The sequence below is a fragment of the Cinclus cinclus genome, chromosome 17, assembly GCF_963662255.1.
Source record: "Cinclus cinclus chromosome 17, bCinCin1.1, whole genome shotgun sequence".
Classification (NCBI taxonomy): domain Eukaryota; kingdom Metazoa; phylum Chordata; class Aves; order Passeriformes; family Cinclidae; genus Cinclus; species Cinclus cinclus.
The window spans coordinates 1,459,495-1,476,893 of record NC_085062.1 but is presented as its reverse complement, the minus strand read 5'-3'; the positions used below and the strand labels follow the sequence as shown (position 1 = coordinate 1,476,893).

General features: G+C 43.9%; 1 protein-coding gene across 1 annotated transcript in view; it reads left to right on the top strand.

Annotated features, from left to right (window-relative positions):
- TMEM132B (transmembrane protein 132B) overlaps nt 1–16,660 on the top strand; it is a 214,303-nt gene extending 197,643 nt beyond the window's left edge. The window contains exons 6-9 of the mRNA XM_062504444.1: nt 4,648–4,853; nt 12,802–13,075; nt 14,067–14,258; nt 15,506–16,660. Of these exons, the coding sequence (XP_062360428.1) occupies nt 4,648–4,853; nt 12,802–13,075; nt 14,067–14,258; nt 15,506–16,660 (1,827 nt within the window). The remainder of the gene's footprint in view (nt 1–4,647; nt 4,854–12,801; nt 13,076–14,066; nt 14,259–15,505) is intronic.
- The last annotated feature ends 739 nt before the right edge of the window (nt 16,661–17,399 follow it).

The following is a 17,399-nucleotide window of genomic DNA, read 5'->3' as shown; positions in this document are numbered from 1 at the left end:
AAAAGGATGGGAGGAATAATCCTTCTTTTTGTCTTCAACTATTACTCAAACACTAGGCCAGATTCCTCAGGCTGGGGAAGTGATTTCAGAGATTCCTGTAATTTCTAAAGCAAAAATAGCAACAATAAAAATAAAGTAGGAAATCATCCAAACCAGAAAAATGTATGATCAGGCCATTTTAAAAGATGCAGGAGGCAGAAGGTAAACACACAGTGAAAGGGTTTGAAGGAGCAAGCAAGCAGCTCAACAAATCCTTCCTAATGTGGGAACAACAACGGCAGGAACAATTTTTTCCCCAGGGAAAAGGTGGCAAAGGCAGCGTTCAGGAAGCACCACAAAATCACAATTTTGAGATTATGATGAGAAGGAGCTGTTCGCTCCCAGCACCGTTCTCTATAATCTTGTTACAATTGCTTTCCTTACAGCCCCAGGCACAATAATGAGCCTTTGTACCCCCCCAGTTTGGCTGAGCTCTGCTGGGTGGGCACAGGATGGAGGTGGCTGCAGCCAGACCTCTCTGGGCTCCTGTGCTGGCCATCAGGAATGGCTCTGTCAGGCAGGCAAGGAATGAGAAATGAATGAGAAAAATCAGGGTTACAGCACTGCAGTCTGCACGCCCACCCCATTGAACTCAGGTGTTTTTAAAGACAAGTAGAACTTGACTCTGAGCAAAAACCCCTCATGTAAATCCAGAGTTGCTGAAGCACTGGTGAAGGCTCTTTTGGCAGCAAGCACCTCTTTTCGAGAGTGAGTTTGGACTTCAAATTTAAATCATCTGGGAACCTGACTGGATAACCAAATGGCTGAGCTTTTCAGCTGAAAAGGCTCTGCGTTAGATCAAATTCTGATACACATAGTGTATGCCTCAGTTTTATTTAAATGGGTTGTAAAATTAGCACCATCCCTTTAGGGTTTGTGTCAAAAATTTACAAGTGAAAAGTGCCACAGGACAGCTTTGGACTCTGCTTGGTCTCACACAACCTCTTAGTCACTGCTGCTTTGCACTGAATTCACTAGAATCCATTCTTTTGGGTAGGAGTATTTTCTTTATCATTCATTATCCATGTCCATACACAGGTGTATGTAAATATATGAGTAGTGTTTGCCTGAAGGTGAAAAAAGATGAACTTGGAGATGAGGTGTGGGCTGGAAATGCCCTGAGGTGCTGCAGACAGGAGATGGATGCCTCTGTGGCCAGGTCCCTGCTGCAGCATCTTCCTCTCCCCTAACACACAAGAGAGTGAGAAGAAAAATGGTTGTGCCCAGTAGGATTTCAGCATGACCAAAACCTCCTAAATAATAGATAGCCATGAGGACTGTGACTGTCTTGTCTCTTGTGAGGATGACCTGCAAGCTGAGGGTGAGGGATGGGTTTGGGAGCAGACCCTGCGTGCAGAGATGAGCCACAAGCAGGTGTCACTGGTTTTCCTGCCAGTTCACATTGCCCCTGTGTTACCTGCTCACCCAAAGGGTGCAGAAACCTTTGTGACCTGAGATCAAATGGTTTCCCAGTTACCCCTCCTGAACTGCTATCTCCCTCTGTTCCGGATTAGCCTAAAATGAGGAGGCTGTGACAGACTGTACAGGGCAAATTGTGCTTTTTTTTTACAATTACTTGTGGGGGTTGGAGCCCACCCACCTGCTTCAAAGCCCAGAGAGGTTAATTGCAGTTCTCTTTCTCTTGACCTGCATATGGGAGCACATCGTGGCTGGCCTGCTCCCCTGCAAAGTGTCTCAAACATCACTTTCTGCTGCTGCCAGCAGCTGACAATGGATGCTGACAGACTGCTTGAAACAGCCTTGCTCCATGCATTTTACACGAGAGGGTGGCATTCTAAGCTTTTGCTGATTCTCCTCACTGTGCAGTGTTTGCAGGAGAGATTTTAGAGCCTTTCCCCTCTTTGTTCCCTTAGCAGCAGCTCAAAGGAATCGTGAGAGGTGGTCACCTGCTAAGGCAGCTGTGCCCTCCCCAAAGGGCAGCACTGGACCAGCTCCTCCTCCAGCAGCATCACAGCCACCTCTGACAGCCAGAGTGTGGCTGGAAAAGTGTGGAGGGGATTTACAAGGGTAGGAAGTGCACAAGGGTCACTGCCAGAGAGCGCAGAGAGTCCCCAGGGCTCCAGGTCCCTGCTCAGAGCAGTGTCCCAGCAGTGCTGCCGTGGAATCTCAGCTCCCACGGTGGGATCAGCTCTTTGTCCTGGGTCTGCAGTGGGTTCCAAGTGACAAAGGAGTGCTGGGGGTTTTCTGTCCATGCTCAAGGTTCTCATTTCCTTCAGAGGAGCCAAGTCTAATTTCTAGCACCAGGTGCAGTGAGGTTAGTGAAAGGAACACGGCAGTAATGAAATATGTGAGAGTGAAATGAGGCTTCCTCATGTGAGCTTTAGTCTATCCTGCTTTATCACGGGATTCAGCTGGATTTTCCTTTGAATGATCTGGTATGCTTGTACTTAATAGAGTAACCTCAAATTCCAGATAGAGAACTGAAACAGCAATGGCTCCCTTCAAGTTTTCTCATCCAGGCTGGTTATTTCCTGGGAGATACACTTCAGTGAATCCTGAGCTCTGAATGCTACACAAGACCACTGGGTGAACTAGAGCATAGTTACATATTCTGCTGTGTACTTACCTTTTGGTCAGTATATAAATGACTGGATGTCTCTGTCTAGACATAAAATCTGTGAAATTTGTAAGCCTAGACTGATATTTTTATAGCTACAATTAATGTCCATCTTTCAGTTCCCTAATTTAGCACCTTTCTTGCCTGCTGACAAGAACATTTGATGCAGCAAGAAGAGAATCTGAAAAATTAGCTCTGTCTTGTCAGATATTAGTTATTCCCCTGATCCGGCCTTGATGTTTATCCCTCCCTCTTTGAGTTTTCTTAATTATTTCTGTCTTGTATTAATTCTCACATAACTCCCTAGATGTAAGCTTTATGGTTTAGAGTCTCAACTGCTCATTCAATTAATGGGCTTGCTTAATGTGTTTAAACTTTCAGAGACACTCGTGACACATTACGAGGGAGGGAAAAAGGGATTCCAAGTATGCTTCATCTCATTTGTGGTACTCCTGTGCCTGAAGCCCATTCTAAGCTCTTTATCAGATTATCTAGATTTATTATTTTTATATTCTTGTGCTCATTAAGCATTTATGTGGAGTATTCTCTCCAGAAGAGTGACTTAGTTTCCTTTGCTCCATCCCTCATCACCTGGCTTAGCCCCTTTGTAAATGAGCAATTGTAGTTTCAGTCCATTGAGAAGGATCTGAGAAGCTGACTTAAAAATGGCAACTATGGAAGGACAGATCTTTCACTTCGTATCTGATTATTGTGTATTTTTTTGAGCAAAACAAAACATCTGCCAAAGACTTTTCTCTAATTTTTCTTGGTTCAGTAACCCCTAATCCCTGCTAATATCTGAAAAGATTTGAGGTGGTTTTGCAGAGGGAACACAGCCTGTGGTTCACCATATTCCCCGCTGAAGCCTCCATGAATTATCTCAGTAATTCCAGAAAAACAGAATTTAAACACGGGCTCAGCCAAGATCCCTCTGGATCTGGGTGCCTTGTACACAGAACGTGACCCAGAACAGTCCTGCCAGGAGAACAAAGTGCAGTTCAGGAACACAACCACATCATCAGCTGGGGCTTTCAGAGATTAAATCCACACTGCATGGACTCTGTGGGAAGTGATCACCTCCCTCTCTTCAAAGCAGAATGCAAACCATGTATAGATAAAATACATGTAGGTATATAACTCATGTTATACATGCATATAAACATGAATATTGCACATGAATAAATACATGAATGTGATCTACAACTACACACAGACATATTTATATCATATTTAAATATAAATATATTATAAATATATAAATATATAATTATATATTATATAAATATATTAGAAACCCCTTCCTGACAAAGGAGTCCTCTCTTCCAAGATGCAGATTGAATTAGTTGCAACATCACGGTTTTATAGAAATAATATCTGTGCTCAGGACCTTGATTTTGTGCCAGAAGATCCCTGGAACCCAGAGGGCAGATGAGTTGTAGCACACAGCCCACACGCTCGTTTTAGCAGTGATTTCATAGAATGCCACCAAGCGACTATGAATACATTTTGTTAAAACAATTACCGAGAAGTTCTAAAAAATAATGCTTCTGCTGCACTTCTGCTCATGAGCCATAAGGGGATCTTTGTCTTTCAGCATTACAGTGCTCAAGGAAAAGGGAAAGGATTCTGGTTTATGGTTCTGAGTCAGTCTTTTTCTTGCTAACATATGGCCCCATTTCTTCCTTGTTCTTTAAGCAAGTTGTAAACATAAACGTTGATGCACACGGAGCTTGATTCATGAAGAGTTTAATTTGCCTAATATAAAAGATTCACACAGGTTATATAACACCATTAAATTATTTTTGTAGTTCGAGTAGTATCCTTTGAGGAATGCACAACTCTTTCCCTGGGGTCCATTTATCACTGTTTGCTTCTAATTAGAACACTGGAAATGCAATATGCATGACTTACATTTGCAGTGTTGTCTTAGGACTGATGTATCATCCTTGTTCTTCCTCAGAAACTTTTATTCCTTCCCTAATTTTTTTTATATATATATATATATATATATATATATCTTTTTTTTTAAGGTTTCTGACAGCTGCGACTCCATCTTCGTTAACGGCAAGGAAATGAAGAGCAAAGTGGATACAATTGTTAACTTCACTTACCAGCATTTCACCACGCAGCTGGAAGTGACGGTCTGGGTTCCCAGGCTCCCGCTGCAGATTGAGATCTCGGACACAGAGCTCAGCCAGATCAAGGGCTGGAGGATTCCTGTCACCTCCAACAAAAGGTATGTTCTCTTCACTCTGCTTTTGGAACAGCCATTTCAGAACATTCCTCGGGATCCAAACTCTCCTGTCTGCCACTGGCTTTACAGTCTGCCTCAGCCTTCATTAAAACATCCAACAGTTGCTGCGTTTTATCCTGGTCTGTACAGTTTAAAAGTCGGTGGCTTTGCCTGGAGCATTATTTAATTCCACACAATCTCAGGACATTCTATCACACATCCTGATGTGCAAAGCTGAGGGAAAGGACCCGGACCTGTCCTGTTGGTGTGACACAACCCTGTGTGTGTGAGAGAGACATTGAGCACGGCCAGGGCTCAATCCCTGCCTGCTGTGACAAACAGCAGGGCCAAGGGAGGGCTCGGCTATCACTGCCTTGGAGCAGGTGACCAGTCCAGGTCTCTTCCAGCCCAAACCTCCTGAGATTCCACCACTTTGGGTGGTTGTTCAGGCCGTGCAGATGCACTGAACACCAGACCTGGCTGCTGCATTACTTAGCAGCTCTGAGTTAAGTAAGAAGCAACTCTTACTGAAGACCATGTTCCACCAGGAAAAAGCGGACAGGGAAAAAGGGAGGGGAAAGAGAGTGGGGATTTGGAGCTTTGATCCCATCGTTCCCTACTGAAAATGCCAATTCTCTAATAACCATCACTTGCACAATTTGCAAGATTAAGAACTTCCAGGAACGCTGCAGTGTTGGTGGATTTCAGATGAAGTTGAAAAATATTAGTGGGGAAACAGCATGACACCAGCTGAGATTTATAACCCAGGGGAAAAGCCTTGCTGGCAGCAGGAGTGGAGTGCTAAACACTGTGGCACTTGCAGCTAGAGCTCTCAGTGCTCAGGAGAACATCTCTGCTTCTGAAGAGCCTGAAGAGCCCAGCAGCAGTGGAGGAGAATTACCCAACACTTCACAGAACAATAGGACACAATCTGCAGGATAACCAGATCATGGGCTCCAGAGAAAGACAATGACTGACCTCTTGGTTATGTGGGTATTTTTTATTTTTTATTTTTTTTTTTGCTATGCCAGAAGAGGTGATGAGAAACTGGGACAAGAGAATTCGGAGTGTTTGCTTCAGTGCCAAAGGCAGAGTGGCTGTTTGAGGCAGGAGGAGCTGTGCTAGGTGAGGAATGAATGGATTAAATCCCCACTGAGCTTCCCTTGTCCTGCCGGTGCTGTCCCACCCCTGAGGCACAGATCCTGCTAAAAGCAGGGGGGATTTTGCTGAGCACAGGATTAAGCTGGTGTTTATTGCAGGAGCAGACATCCAGCCCTGCTTAGCAGTCGTGGGCATTCTCAAACTAAAGCCATTACAGGCAGAGCTGGAAATCTCCCCCCGGTGTCTCCCTCTGGTTTATTTGGCCAGCTGAAATAAAGGGAATTCTCTGAGAGCCTGCTCTGCTTGCAGAGCTTTGCAGAGTTCTGGTGCAAAGCATTTGCTGCTGCTTGGGTTGCACTGGAGCTGCTGGCACACATCTGCAGGAATTTTCCATGGAGGAGGAAGAAAAATGTGGACACTGTGCCATCCCCCTGGAAGGCTATGCCCACCTGAAAGCAAAGGTTTCAACAGGAAATAAATGATCTCTTGTTGTGTTGACCATTCTTGTGGATTTTTTAACTTTGCAGGGCTATTCTGAATCAATAGTTCAGAGCCAGCATTAGTTGTGCTCACTCTGACATTTGCTTTGCGCATAAGGTTTTTACATTTCCTTTATTTTTAGATTTGGATGGTTTTAACCGGAGATTTAGTGGCTTTTCATTTTGATTCTTTTTGATTATTATGACTTTTCTCCTTACTTTTTAATCTCCTTATACCTCCACCTCCTATGTGTTTCCCAAAATCCTAGACATGGGGGGATTTTTATGAGTTTTTAAGTGATAAGCTGAAGCACTCAAGACATTTGGACTGCAGTCAGAAGCTGTAGGTTTGAGAGGGAGCAGAGAGAGCTTTTATCTTTGCAAAAATCCCCAAATCCAAGCATTTCCCAGCAGGTGAAGCCATAGCATTGTGTTGTCTCAACTTCACCTTCATGTAAGAGCCAATACTGGCAATTTGCATGAAGTTTTTGACATCTGTCCTTGAAGGAAACTCAAGAATCCTTTCCAAAGTCCCTGACAACAGACTTTGGCAGCCTTAAACTTAGCCCAGAAATCAACTGGAATTATGTCACTGTTCTGGTCAGGGCAGGATTGCAGCGTGGCTTTTTCATAGCTCACCTCACCTCACCAAAAACACAATAATTTTCCACTTTGCTCCTGTCCTGCAGGCTTTGTGTCCTCACACTGCTCCTTGTCTTCTCAGCAGGAACTAAACATTGCTATCAAGTTATTCAGCAATACAGAGCAGGTAAAATGCTGTTGTATTTTTATAGGGATTGTGCAGAGACACTTCAGCAACCTCCAAACTTTTTTGCATCTCTTCTGGCTGCCCCAGGCTCTCATTCCCACACCCCCAGCGTGGCTGTGCTGCTTCACTTGTCTGAGGGGCTGAGCCAGATGGCAAAACACAACCGGGTTTACAATAATCCCTTAAACGTTTTTATTGGTGCTGTTAACAAAAGAAACGTTTGTGCATCAGCGTAGCTGTTCTTCATCTGAATATAGCTGCTCCCTCAGACCTGAGAAAGAGTTTATGTGCCCCAGATCACATCTGCTCTTCCAGTGATGGTTGTTGAGCCAAGAAAATGTCTTGCTCCTCCCTATAAACCTTGCCATGTTTGTAGTTGTAAACCACATGTGATTACAGACATGTTTTCCTATCTAATCTCTTGAATAATTTCCACGAAGCAATGAAGAGAAGTGGGTCTTTACAAAACTTTTACAAACACCCCACGCACACTTTGAACTGTGTTGGTTTTTAGCTGCTCTGAGCTGCTACAAGAGCAGGAACTTGTTAGAGAAAAGAAAGGAAAAGACAGGCTGCTTTTATGCTAGAAACTGGAAAAAAACCCAATTGATCTTCCCTGTGCAAGACCAGCAATACAATTTACTGATCAGCCTGCAAATATATGGCAAATCTTTGGTATTATCAAGGGGAGAACTTGATCTCTGGTGAGAGTTGCTGCAGATAGGAAGAGCCTTCCCTGGCTGGTGAAATTCAGCTCCTGGCAGGTGAAATTCAGCTCCTGGTTGGTGAAATTCAGCTCCTGGCAGGTGAAATTCAGCTCCTGACTGGTGAAATTCAGCTCCTGGCAGGTGAAATTCAGCTCCTGGCAGGTGAAATTCAGCTCCTGGCAGGTGAAATTCAGCTCCTGACTGGTGAAATTCAGCTCCTGGCTGGTGAAATTCAGCTCCTGGCAGGTGAAATTCAGCTCCTGGCTGGTGAAATTCAGCTCCTGACTGGTGAAATTCAGCTCCTGGCAGGTGAAATTCAGCTCCTGGCTGGTGAAATTCAGCTCCTGACTGGTGCAGGGAAAGTGGTGCCTGAGCCAGCACAGGCTGCACAAACCCCAGCCTCAGCAAACAATAGGTGTATATTTAAATTAAAGTCAAATATTAAGAGTGTAGAAGAGGTCCAGGCAGACTCTGCTAGTCTAACAAGAACATTTATTTCTATTCCTCGTGCACCTGCAAAATAATTACCTTCTCCTTGAGGTTCCTGCACCAGCTCTGTGCACACATATTTACATGGCCTGAGTGCCTTCAGCTCGCATTAATAGGAATTGCATGGCTAAAGTCTCACAGAACAAGCTGGAAATTTAATTTCAGTAAATGTTTACAGCTGGGATGGGACACTTTTCAGGAGGCTCCCAACATCACCAGCAAAGGCTTCACTTCAGGCTGAGCTTATTGAGCTTTGACCAGCTCTGCTTTGGTCCTGTCCAGCTCCGGAGACAAAAGCAGGAAAGTTGGCCTGAGTTAAAAGCAGGACAAATAAATTGCTTTAGTTAAACCCTCAGTGAGTGCTGCCCCTCAGAAGTAGAGCTGTACTTTGAGGCAAATTAAGTAACACTGGATTCAAACCATTCCATTTGTGGGTAGCAGCATCTGCACAAGGCTGGAGCACGCTGTAAATTTGCTCCTTTAGTTAATTGACTTTAATGTCCTGTGGAGATAAGGCCTTGGAGATTTTTGTTAATAGGTAGGCTGTATTTTCAAGATCTGTAAAAGTACCAGATTACATTGCTTCTTGAACTGTGAGTGGAGTTATGTGCAGCTTATTTCTGTAGCTTCCACTAAATCAACTCCTAGTGGTTTGTAATTTGTATCTGAGAGAGGTTTTTTTTCAATTAGGGGTGTTGCAAATGTTTTTTGGTTTTTTTTGTTGTTTTTTTTTAAATATACAACTCTTTGTATTGAGTATTTCAAACCCAAGCTCAGCACAACTGATTTTTTTTGGGTTGTTTATTTATTTTTTTTTAACAGAAAATTAGCATCTGGCCCAAGAACTGTGATGCCTGGTTTGAGAGGGGTGCAGATTAAAAGAGACACACTTCAACTGCTCAGAGACAATGTGTGTAATGTGGAGCTGACAGATCACTGATTAGATCAGTGCTCCGAGGCACCCTTGGAACAGGCTGCTGCTTTAACTCAGCTCCCTGGCAAAGCCTTGCTCTCTGTGAAATGTAAATTAAATGTAATTCTGGCAACCTTGGCTCGCTCCAGAAAAGCAAAAAAAACCTTCCAAGCGAGTTTGCCAAGCAGCAAGAAATAGGGTAAGAAGGACAAAAAGCACAATATGCAGCAATATCTTATATTCACCAGGACTTGGCTTAAGCAGAAAATGAGCTCCCTGCTTAATGAAGGATTTTAAGCTTGCTGAAAACACTGTAATGGGGAATTTAAAGGGAGCTGTGCAATTCACTGGATCTCAAACATTTTGTTGCACACATGGAGACAAAACACTGACTTACTGCCTAAATCTTGATTTTTGTGGCCTTAAAGTGGAAAAATTATATCCATTGTTAAAAAAACAAAAAATAAAAACAAAAAACAAACAAACACAAAAAACCCCAAACCAATAACAACAAAACAAAAAAATCCACAGCGACAACAAAAAAACCCCAAAACCAATACAAAATAAAATAAAATAAAAAAACAAAAACAAAAAAAAAACCAAACAAACAAAAAAACAAACAAAAAAAACCCAGAAAGAACTCGAGTGCTTGAGTTGAGACCTGGCAAAGCATATCAATGCATATCTATGCAAAGCTTGTACTGAAAATTCAGAAATTTTCCTAAACCTCCCTCTCCTGATGAAGAACGTGCCTTGCTCACTCTGGGCTTTGGAGAGGCTTTTCTGATGCTCCACATTTGTTTGCCATAGAAATCATGATCCTGAGGAGCAGTACATAAACATCTCTAAATGTTTCTGTGCTGAAATGGAGCCTTTGCATTTAAGATACCCCAAGGAACGGGCTGGACTTGAATTATCTTTTTGTTGTGGTAAATACCAGCTGCCCACACAGTCCTAGTCTGGAAATAAGGACAGGAGAGCTCCCTCTGTGCCCCTGTGCAGCAATCCTTCCCTCTGGTCATTCCACAGCTCATGTTTATGAGCTGGGGCTGAAAAAGAATTCCCTCCAGTTGTTTGGAATAGATTTCCTCTTGGACAATCCAGCGGTGCAAAGTTTTAAACAGTGAAAGTAGGAATAAACAAGCACATAAATAAAAATAACAGCAACCTATTGGCTCTGAATAAAACATGGAATCACAGAATGGTTTGGGTTGATAGAGACCTTAAAGATCATCTTGTTCCAACCCCTGCCCTGGGCAGGCACAAACACCAGGTTGTGGAACAGGAGCAGAAAGGGAATTGTGTAAAATGATGCTGGTGTGGATGTTGAATATGTGAACATTTCCTGGGAGTCACCCAACTCAGCTTCTGGCTCTCTTTTCCCATAACAAGGCTGGTTCCCATCAGTTCTGTGCTCTTGTGTCCCAAATCCCATAAGTACTCCTTACCTGAACAGCTTTGGCACATTTTTCTCCAATTCTGCACAGGCACTAATGTTACTGTCTGTATTATTAAGAGAGGGTCAAATCCCAAAGTCTCAGAGCTGAACTTGGTTTTGCCAAAGCCTGAGATTGTTCAGAGCTGACTTGAAGAGGGTCAGAATACAGGAATAAACTGAAAGTGGGAACACTAAGGAGTTCATGGATTAGTTTACAGCATACATGGACATGGGCTACAAAAGCTCGATGGATATTCCCCCTTCTAGAACTTTCTCTGTGGCTGTTTTGCCAACTGTGCTTTCAGACTGACACCAGTGTTGGGAAGGAGAGAACAACTGAAGGTTTCCCTGAGTACCCAGCTAGTCAAACTCTGTGAGACTGATTTCTCTGGGAAATCCAAATCCTACTTTTGTAGCCTTTTCCCTAACAATTCCACTGTTATTCAATGATGGACACTTGTTTTACACACACAAAACCAAAAGTTACCACAGACCATTTACCTGAGGCTGAATGTAAATATTCAGCTAACAAGTGATGCATTGAAAATGCATTTCCAGTGGATTAGGTTCTGTAACACTGGGACTTTCAGTCATTTTGAAGAGCACAAGGGTTTTTCTTGGATATGTTTTCATCTTACTGGCTGCCAACTTTGTCATAAAACAATTTATAACAAAGGCAATTCTGTTTTATAATACTTTTTCATAGCTGCTATTTCAAAGGAGAAGATAAAGGGACACTGTAACCACAAAACGACCTCCTACAATACTTTGAAAAATAAGAGATTTTCCCTCTATTTCCCACCCTTGAGATAGAGGTGGCTTCAGGCTCAATAAATACAGAAAGGAGGGAAATTATTTCTGAGCAATGAATCCACAGCATGGGGGCATAATGAGTAAAAGTGTGACCACCTACTGCTTAATACCTGACTTGGAAGAGATAAGAGGATCCATGTGTTTGTCCCAGGCAATGAACAGGAGGGAAAAAAAATGAAATATTAATATTGGTGGTAAACTGGGTCTTTGAGCAGGCAAAACTCCATGAGGTGTGACAGCGGTGCTATCATGAACAAATCACTGTGATGCCTTCTCTGAGCTTTAGGGAAAGCTGCTTTATTTCACAGGTTAGATTTTGAAAGGGGGACAGAGAGAGAATGTTGGAGATGTGTCCAGGGCTGCAGGTGTTTCTGCACGGGGTAATCTGAGCAACCCAGGCCCTGAGTGGGAGCCTAAATGCCCAATTTGGGTTTTTGGAAGCCACCTGAGGGCACTGAAAGAGTGAACACAGCAGGCACTGCCTGAGCTGTATGGGATGTGAGGTAAAATCAAGGTGTGCTTCTGGACAGCAGAGGGATCAGTGAAGCACAGCAGGGATGGGATGGGATGATGGGATGGGATGATGGGATGGGATGATGGGATGGGATGATGGGATGGGATGGGATAATGGGATAATGGGATAATGGGATAATGGGATAATGGGATAATGGGATAATGGGATGGGATAATGGGATAATGGGATGGGATAATGGGATAATGGGATGGGATAATGGGATGGGATGGGATTGGGATTGGGATTGGGATGGGGAGGCTCTGCCTTGGCAGGGAAGGCCAGGGGTGTTACAGGAGATAACAGTGAGGGCAGAGCACAGAAATGCAGATGTTAAAAGGATGGTAAAGCAGCTTCTCCCACCCTGATGAGCTGCTGCAGGGCTTTGGGGCTTTGTTCCACAACTGCCCTCTCCTAAACATTTCCCTCTGCTTTCCTGAGCCCTCTGCACCATTTCCTGCTGCCTGGAGAATGGGGATTCTCCACTGGGATCCCAGCAATGCCAGACAGATTTTCAACTTGCTGGGTGGTCCCACACCAAAAAAGGTTTTACTGGAAGAAGCGACAGTAGCTTTTAAATTGCACAGCACCAAAAATCTGCACAAACACCTCCCCAAGGTTCCCACCCAAACCCTGGTGTGTGTCTCACCCAGCAGCAGGTGACAACACCCAAATCACTGGTGACAACAGTCGGGGTTCGGGGCAGGTAACGGAGCTGGATGTGTTCACAGGCCCACCCGTGACAGCGAGGATGAAGAGGATGATGAGAAGAAAGGCAAAGGCTGCACCCTGCAGTACCAGCACGCCATGGTCAGGGTCCTGACACAGTTTGTGGCCGAGTCCTCGGAGTTTGGAGGGCACCTGAGCTACCTGCTGGGCTCGGAGTGGCAGTTCGACATCACGCAGCTCGTGGCTGATTTCATGAAGGTGGAAGAGCCCAAGGTTGCCAAGCTCCAGGAGGGCAGAGTGCTGGCTGGGCGTGAGCAAGGCATCACCACGGTGCAGGTACAGCCCCAGAGAGAGAGCTCAGGCTCACACACACCAAGGGCTGGCTGGGCTTGTGCTTGGAGTAGGAAATTCATTGATCTCAGGGGGAGAAAAAAAAAAAAAAGTTGAAAAAATGGGCATCCTAAACAGAAAAGGAAGTTTGAATGGGTTTTCATTGTGGATGTTTGTCACTTCCATAAAATGCCCTTAGGTGAAGCTTTTGAAGGGATTGATCCATCTTAGTGTGATGGAACACAGGGAGATTTCTCTGGCTGCTGAAAGAGGTGACAACCAGCTCCTTTTAACTTCAGTGGGGCCACGTGAGCATAACTGCTGGGAAATTGTGCCAAGTACCTTCATGCACCTTTATATGCTTGAATATGTTTGGAAAATTGGTCCTTTTATGTTCACAAAATTCTGCCACCAGTATAAAGATGAGTCTCTTTCTGAGCATGCTGGAAACAAGGTCTTGGAGCAACTGGCAGGAGTGTTTTGGCATTGAAAAATGCAGGCAGGCACCCAGTGGGATTTTCAAAGTTCTTTTGCAGGTCTCACTTTCATTTCATTCATGTCCTCTGTCCCTAGAAAAGCAACAGGCCAAGTTCCTATCAGCCAGGCTTTGAACATTTATTTATCCACTCACTGAGTTTCAGTGTTAATCAGTGTCTTACACTCTGTTCTGGGCTGCACTGTATTCACAGGGAGTTTTATAGACCCTACAAAAATGACTTTTCAAAAAATCCATTTAATTTATTCTATATTATATATTTTTTGTCCAGACCAAGCTGCAATTCTGAAGTGATTTGTAGTTTTATTAATTTTTTTTTTTTTTTTTTTAGATAAAGTAATTTAGCAGCAAATGAGTGTAATGTCTTGGGGGAAACATCAGCTCTGGCTCAGACATGGACGTGACAAACCCAGAATTAATTTGGTATGCTGGTTAGAGGCCAGCCTTGCTTTGAAATACTTCACTGCTGTTTCATGCAAGGTGTTTCCTTTGTCTTCCCAGGTTCTGTCCCCTCTCTCGGATTCCATCCTGGCAGAGAAGACAGTGATAGTTCTGGATGACAGGGTGACCATTACAGACCTGGGAGTCCAGCTGGTGTCAGGCTTGTCCGTGTCCTTACAAAGCAGCAAAGGAAACAAGAGAGCCATCGTTGCCACCACCTCTGCCCACGACATCCTGCGGACTCCCAAACAGGTAGGCTCCAGAAAAAATACATCCAGTTAATTCATGTGCTCCCTCTGCTTTGGCAGAGCAGTTTGCTGTAAATTTTAGGCAGCAGATATAGTGACTAGATGGCTGTGAAAAGGAGTGACTCCTCGTAGTAAAGGCTGTTCATCTTCCTGACCAAGCCCATGGTGCCAAGACCCCTTCCCAGTGACCATTAAACTCTGCAGAGCTGCTCTGGGCACCTGCACAGCACAGGGGAGGGGATGCACGTGTCTGGGAATGCACAGTGCCGAGCAAAGCATGCGTGTGCCACAAAACGTCCACTTTTTCTGGGAGAAAATACAGCCTGGCTGTGCAAGCAGAGCTGGGAATGCCCTTCCTTAATTGTCTCACAAAATCAGCTCAGCCAAAACGACCTCTGGCTGCAGGTACAGAAGTTTTCATGACCTGTGTTGCTGAAAACTGATGAGTTTGTGCTTACTTTGAGCCATACAATCCGAGGAGTTAAATAGCTTTTAATGAGACCACAGAGCAAATTCTGTATGTGGCCTTTTAATAGATTTTATAGAATTGAGGTTCTACACCAGTGCAGAAAGTGTAACTATATTTTTTGCACTAGCAATTTGCAGTAAGAAGATAAATTGGTTTGGTCAAAAAATAAAAATGGTGTTTTTGATGAGTGTTTCTACAGTTCCCAGGAAAGACCACCATCGCTTTTGCCTACTGCAAGTCCTGCATATTTGACAGCATGACAGGAAATATAAAGTACTACATTGAGATGTGTTCTGCTCCCAGTTTGTTCCATGGGCTGGATGGGCTCGCTGGCCCGACACATTCCAGTTCTGCTCATTGTATTACATAAGGCACTGGAACTGCAGCATTAGAGAAATTCCCCATTATAGGTCCTTTATAAACCTAATTGACCGTGATGTTGGAAATATGATTATTTTCATCACGAGGCTCTGGCATTCAAAAGAGGCTTCTCACTTCAGACTGAGAAAAAAGAATTGTCAATTGTCTTTTCCAGCACTTTTATTAAATTTAGATGAGTGTTTCTTTGATAGTTCCTGAAGGTGAGGTAAATGCCTCAGTGGTCTAGAGAACACAAGCCTGCAAGAAAATGAGAAGCAGAGTAGACATTTACATTTTCTTTAAAAAAACAAACCCCAAAGTTAAACTCCGTAATTTTTTTTTCCAGACTTTAACTCCAGAGTGTCTGATTTGTGCTCTCTCTCTCACACATATTTTTTTTGCCCTCATCCTCCCCCCTCCAGGAGGCCGTGGTGAGTGCTTGGGTTTTGTTCAGCGATGGGTCGGTGACGCCTTTGGACATTTATGACTCCAAGGATTTCTCCATCTCCATCACCTCCCTGGATGAGATGGTGGTGTCGTCACACCAGAACCTTCAGTCCCTCTGGCCTGTCGTGGTGGCAGAAGGGGACGGGCAGGGGCCCCTGATTAAAATTGAGCTGGTCATCAGCGAGCCCTGCCAGAAGACCAAGCGCAAGAGCGTGCTGGCTGTGGGGAAAGGAAACGTCAAAGTGAAGTTTGGTCAGAAAGATTCAGACCAGAAAGGGAGCACCAACGACATCGATGATGTGGAGAAAGATTTTAAAAGCCATGCAAGCAATGCTATAGAGAAAGCTGCAGAACAAGAGAGGACAGCACAAGACTGGTCCAAAACCCACGAGGACGTGTCTGGTCCTGAGGACAATGCGAACAAAAGCACAACTTTCACATCTCCCATTGATCAGGAGTCCCTGGAGGATGGCCAGCTCCAAAATAACCCAACTGCCTTCACAGGTTTCCCTACCCAAGTGGAAATACCAGGAGAGAACAGTCCCAGTGATCTCTCATTGACTTCCAGAGGGTTGACAGACCTGGAGATCGGCATGTACGCGCTGCTCTGTGTTTTCTGCTTAGCAATCTTGGTGTTTTTGATTAACTGTGTGGCATTTGCTTGGAAGTACAGGCACAAAAGGTTTGCTGTGAGTGAGCAAGGCAACATTCCCCATTCCCATGACTGGGTCTGGCTTGGAAATGAGGTGGAGCTCCTGGAAAACCCAGTGGACATTTCGCTCCCGTCAGAGGAGTGCACTACCATGATTGACAGAGGGATGCAGTTTGAAGAGAGCAACTTTCTCCTTAATGGGAGTTCTCAGAAGACTCTTCATAATCATATCCTCAGATCTTCTGAGTACCTTTGTGAAAAAGAAGTTAAAAATGAACCTATAAATCCTTCTGGGCCAAAGCAGAAGCGAGTAAAGTTCACTTCATATACAACAATACTGCCAGAGGATGGAGGCCCCTACACCAACTCAATTCTATTTGACAGTGATGATAATATTAAATGGGTATGCCAAGATATGAATCTTGGTGATTCCAAGGAACTTAGGGACTATATGGAAAGACTGCAAGACAATATGTAAAACTACTTTCTTATGTTTGTAATCACCTTTATGCCTTCTGTTTATGGATGGTGGAGCAGTCAGTCCAGTCAGCAATAGGAACAAGACAGTCCAAGCCTGGAGGTACTGAGATGATAACCTGATGTCAGAGAGCAGGTCCAAGAGGCTGGCTGAGTTAATCCTGTTTCACCACAAACCAGGATGTGCCCCTAAAAGCAGCTCCCTGTAGGTGTTGGAGGTGTCACACACCATGGCTGTTTTTGTACACTGCCTGGTCCTAGCAAAATGCTAATTCAACTGCGCTCAGACTCAGAGGAGACTCCATTTGTTTGTCATCTCTCATGGTAAATGGTAAATCAGAAAAGAAAGGGATGTTTGTTTGCATTGATTTTTTCTAGTCGTCGTCCTTTGTAAAGCACAGTGGACATTTCTTGCTTACAGCCTGAGAGGAGGCTCACGGAAAAAGGGATTGGAATGAATCTCACTTTATTGCCTATGTGCAATGCAGCCAAGTAGTCTTATCATTTTTTACAGATATAAAAGAACCCCATGTGGTTAATTTCTTCTTATATTGTTTGTGAATTTTATTTGACTTAGGGAACATTAAATATTTTCTTTGAAGGGGGTTGGGTTGCTTTTTTTTTTTTAATTTTTGGTTGTACCAAAGTGTAGTACAGTAATATTTATAATGATTTGAGTTTTTTATTCATCTGCTTCAGCCCCCAGAAATACCTCCTTCATCACTGATTATCTTCCTCCT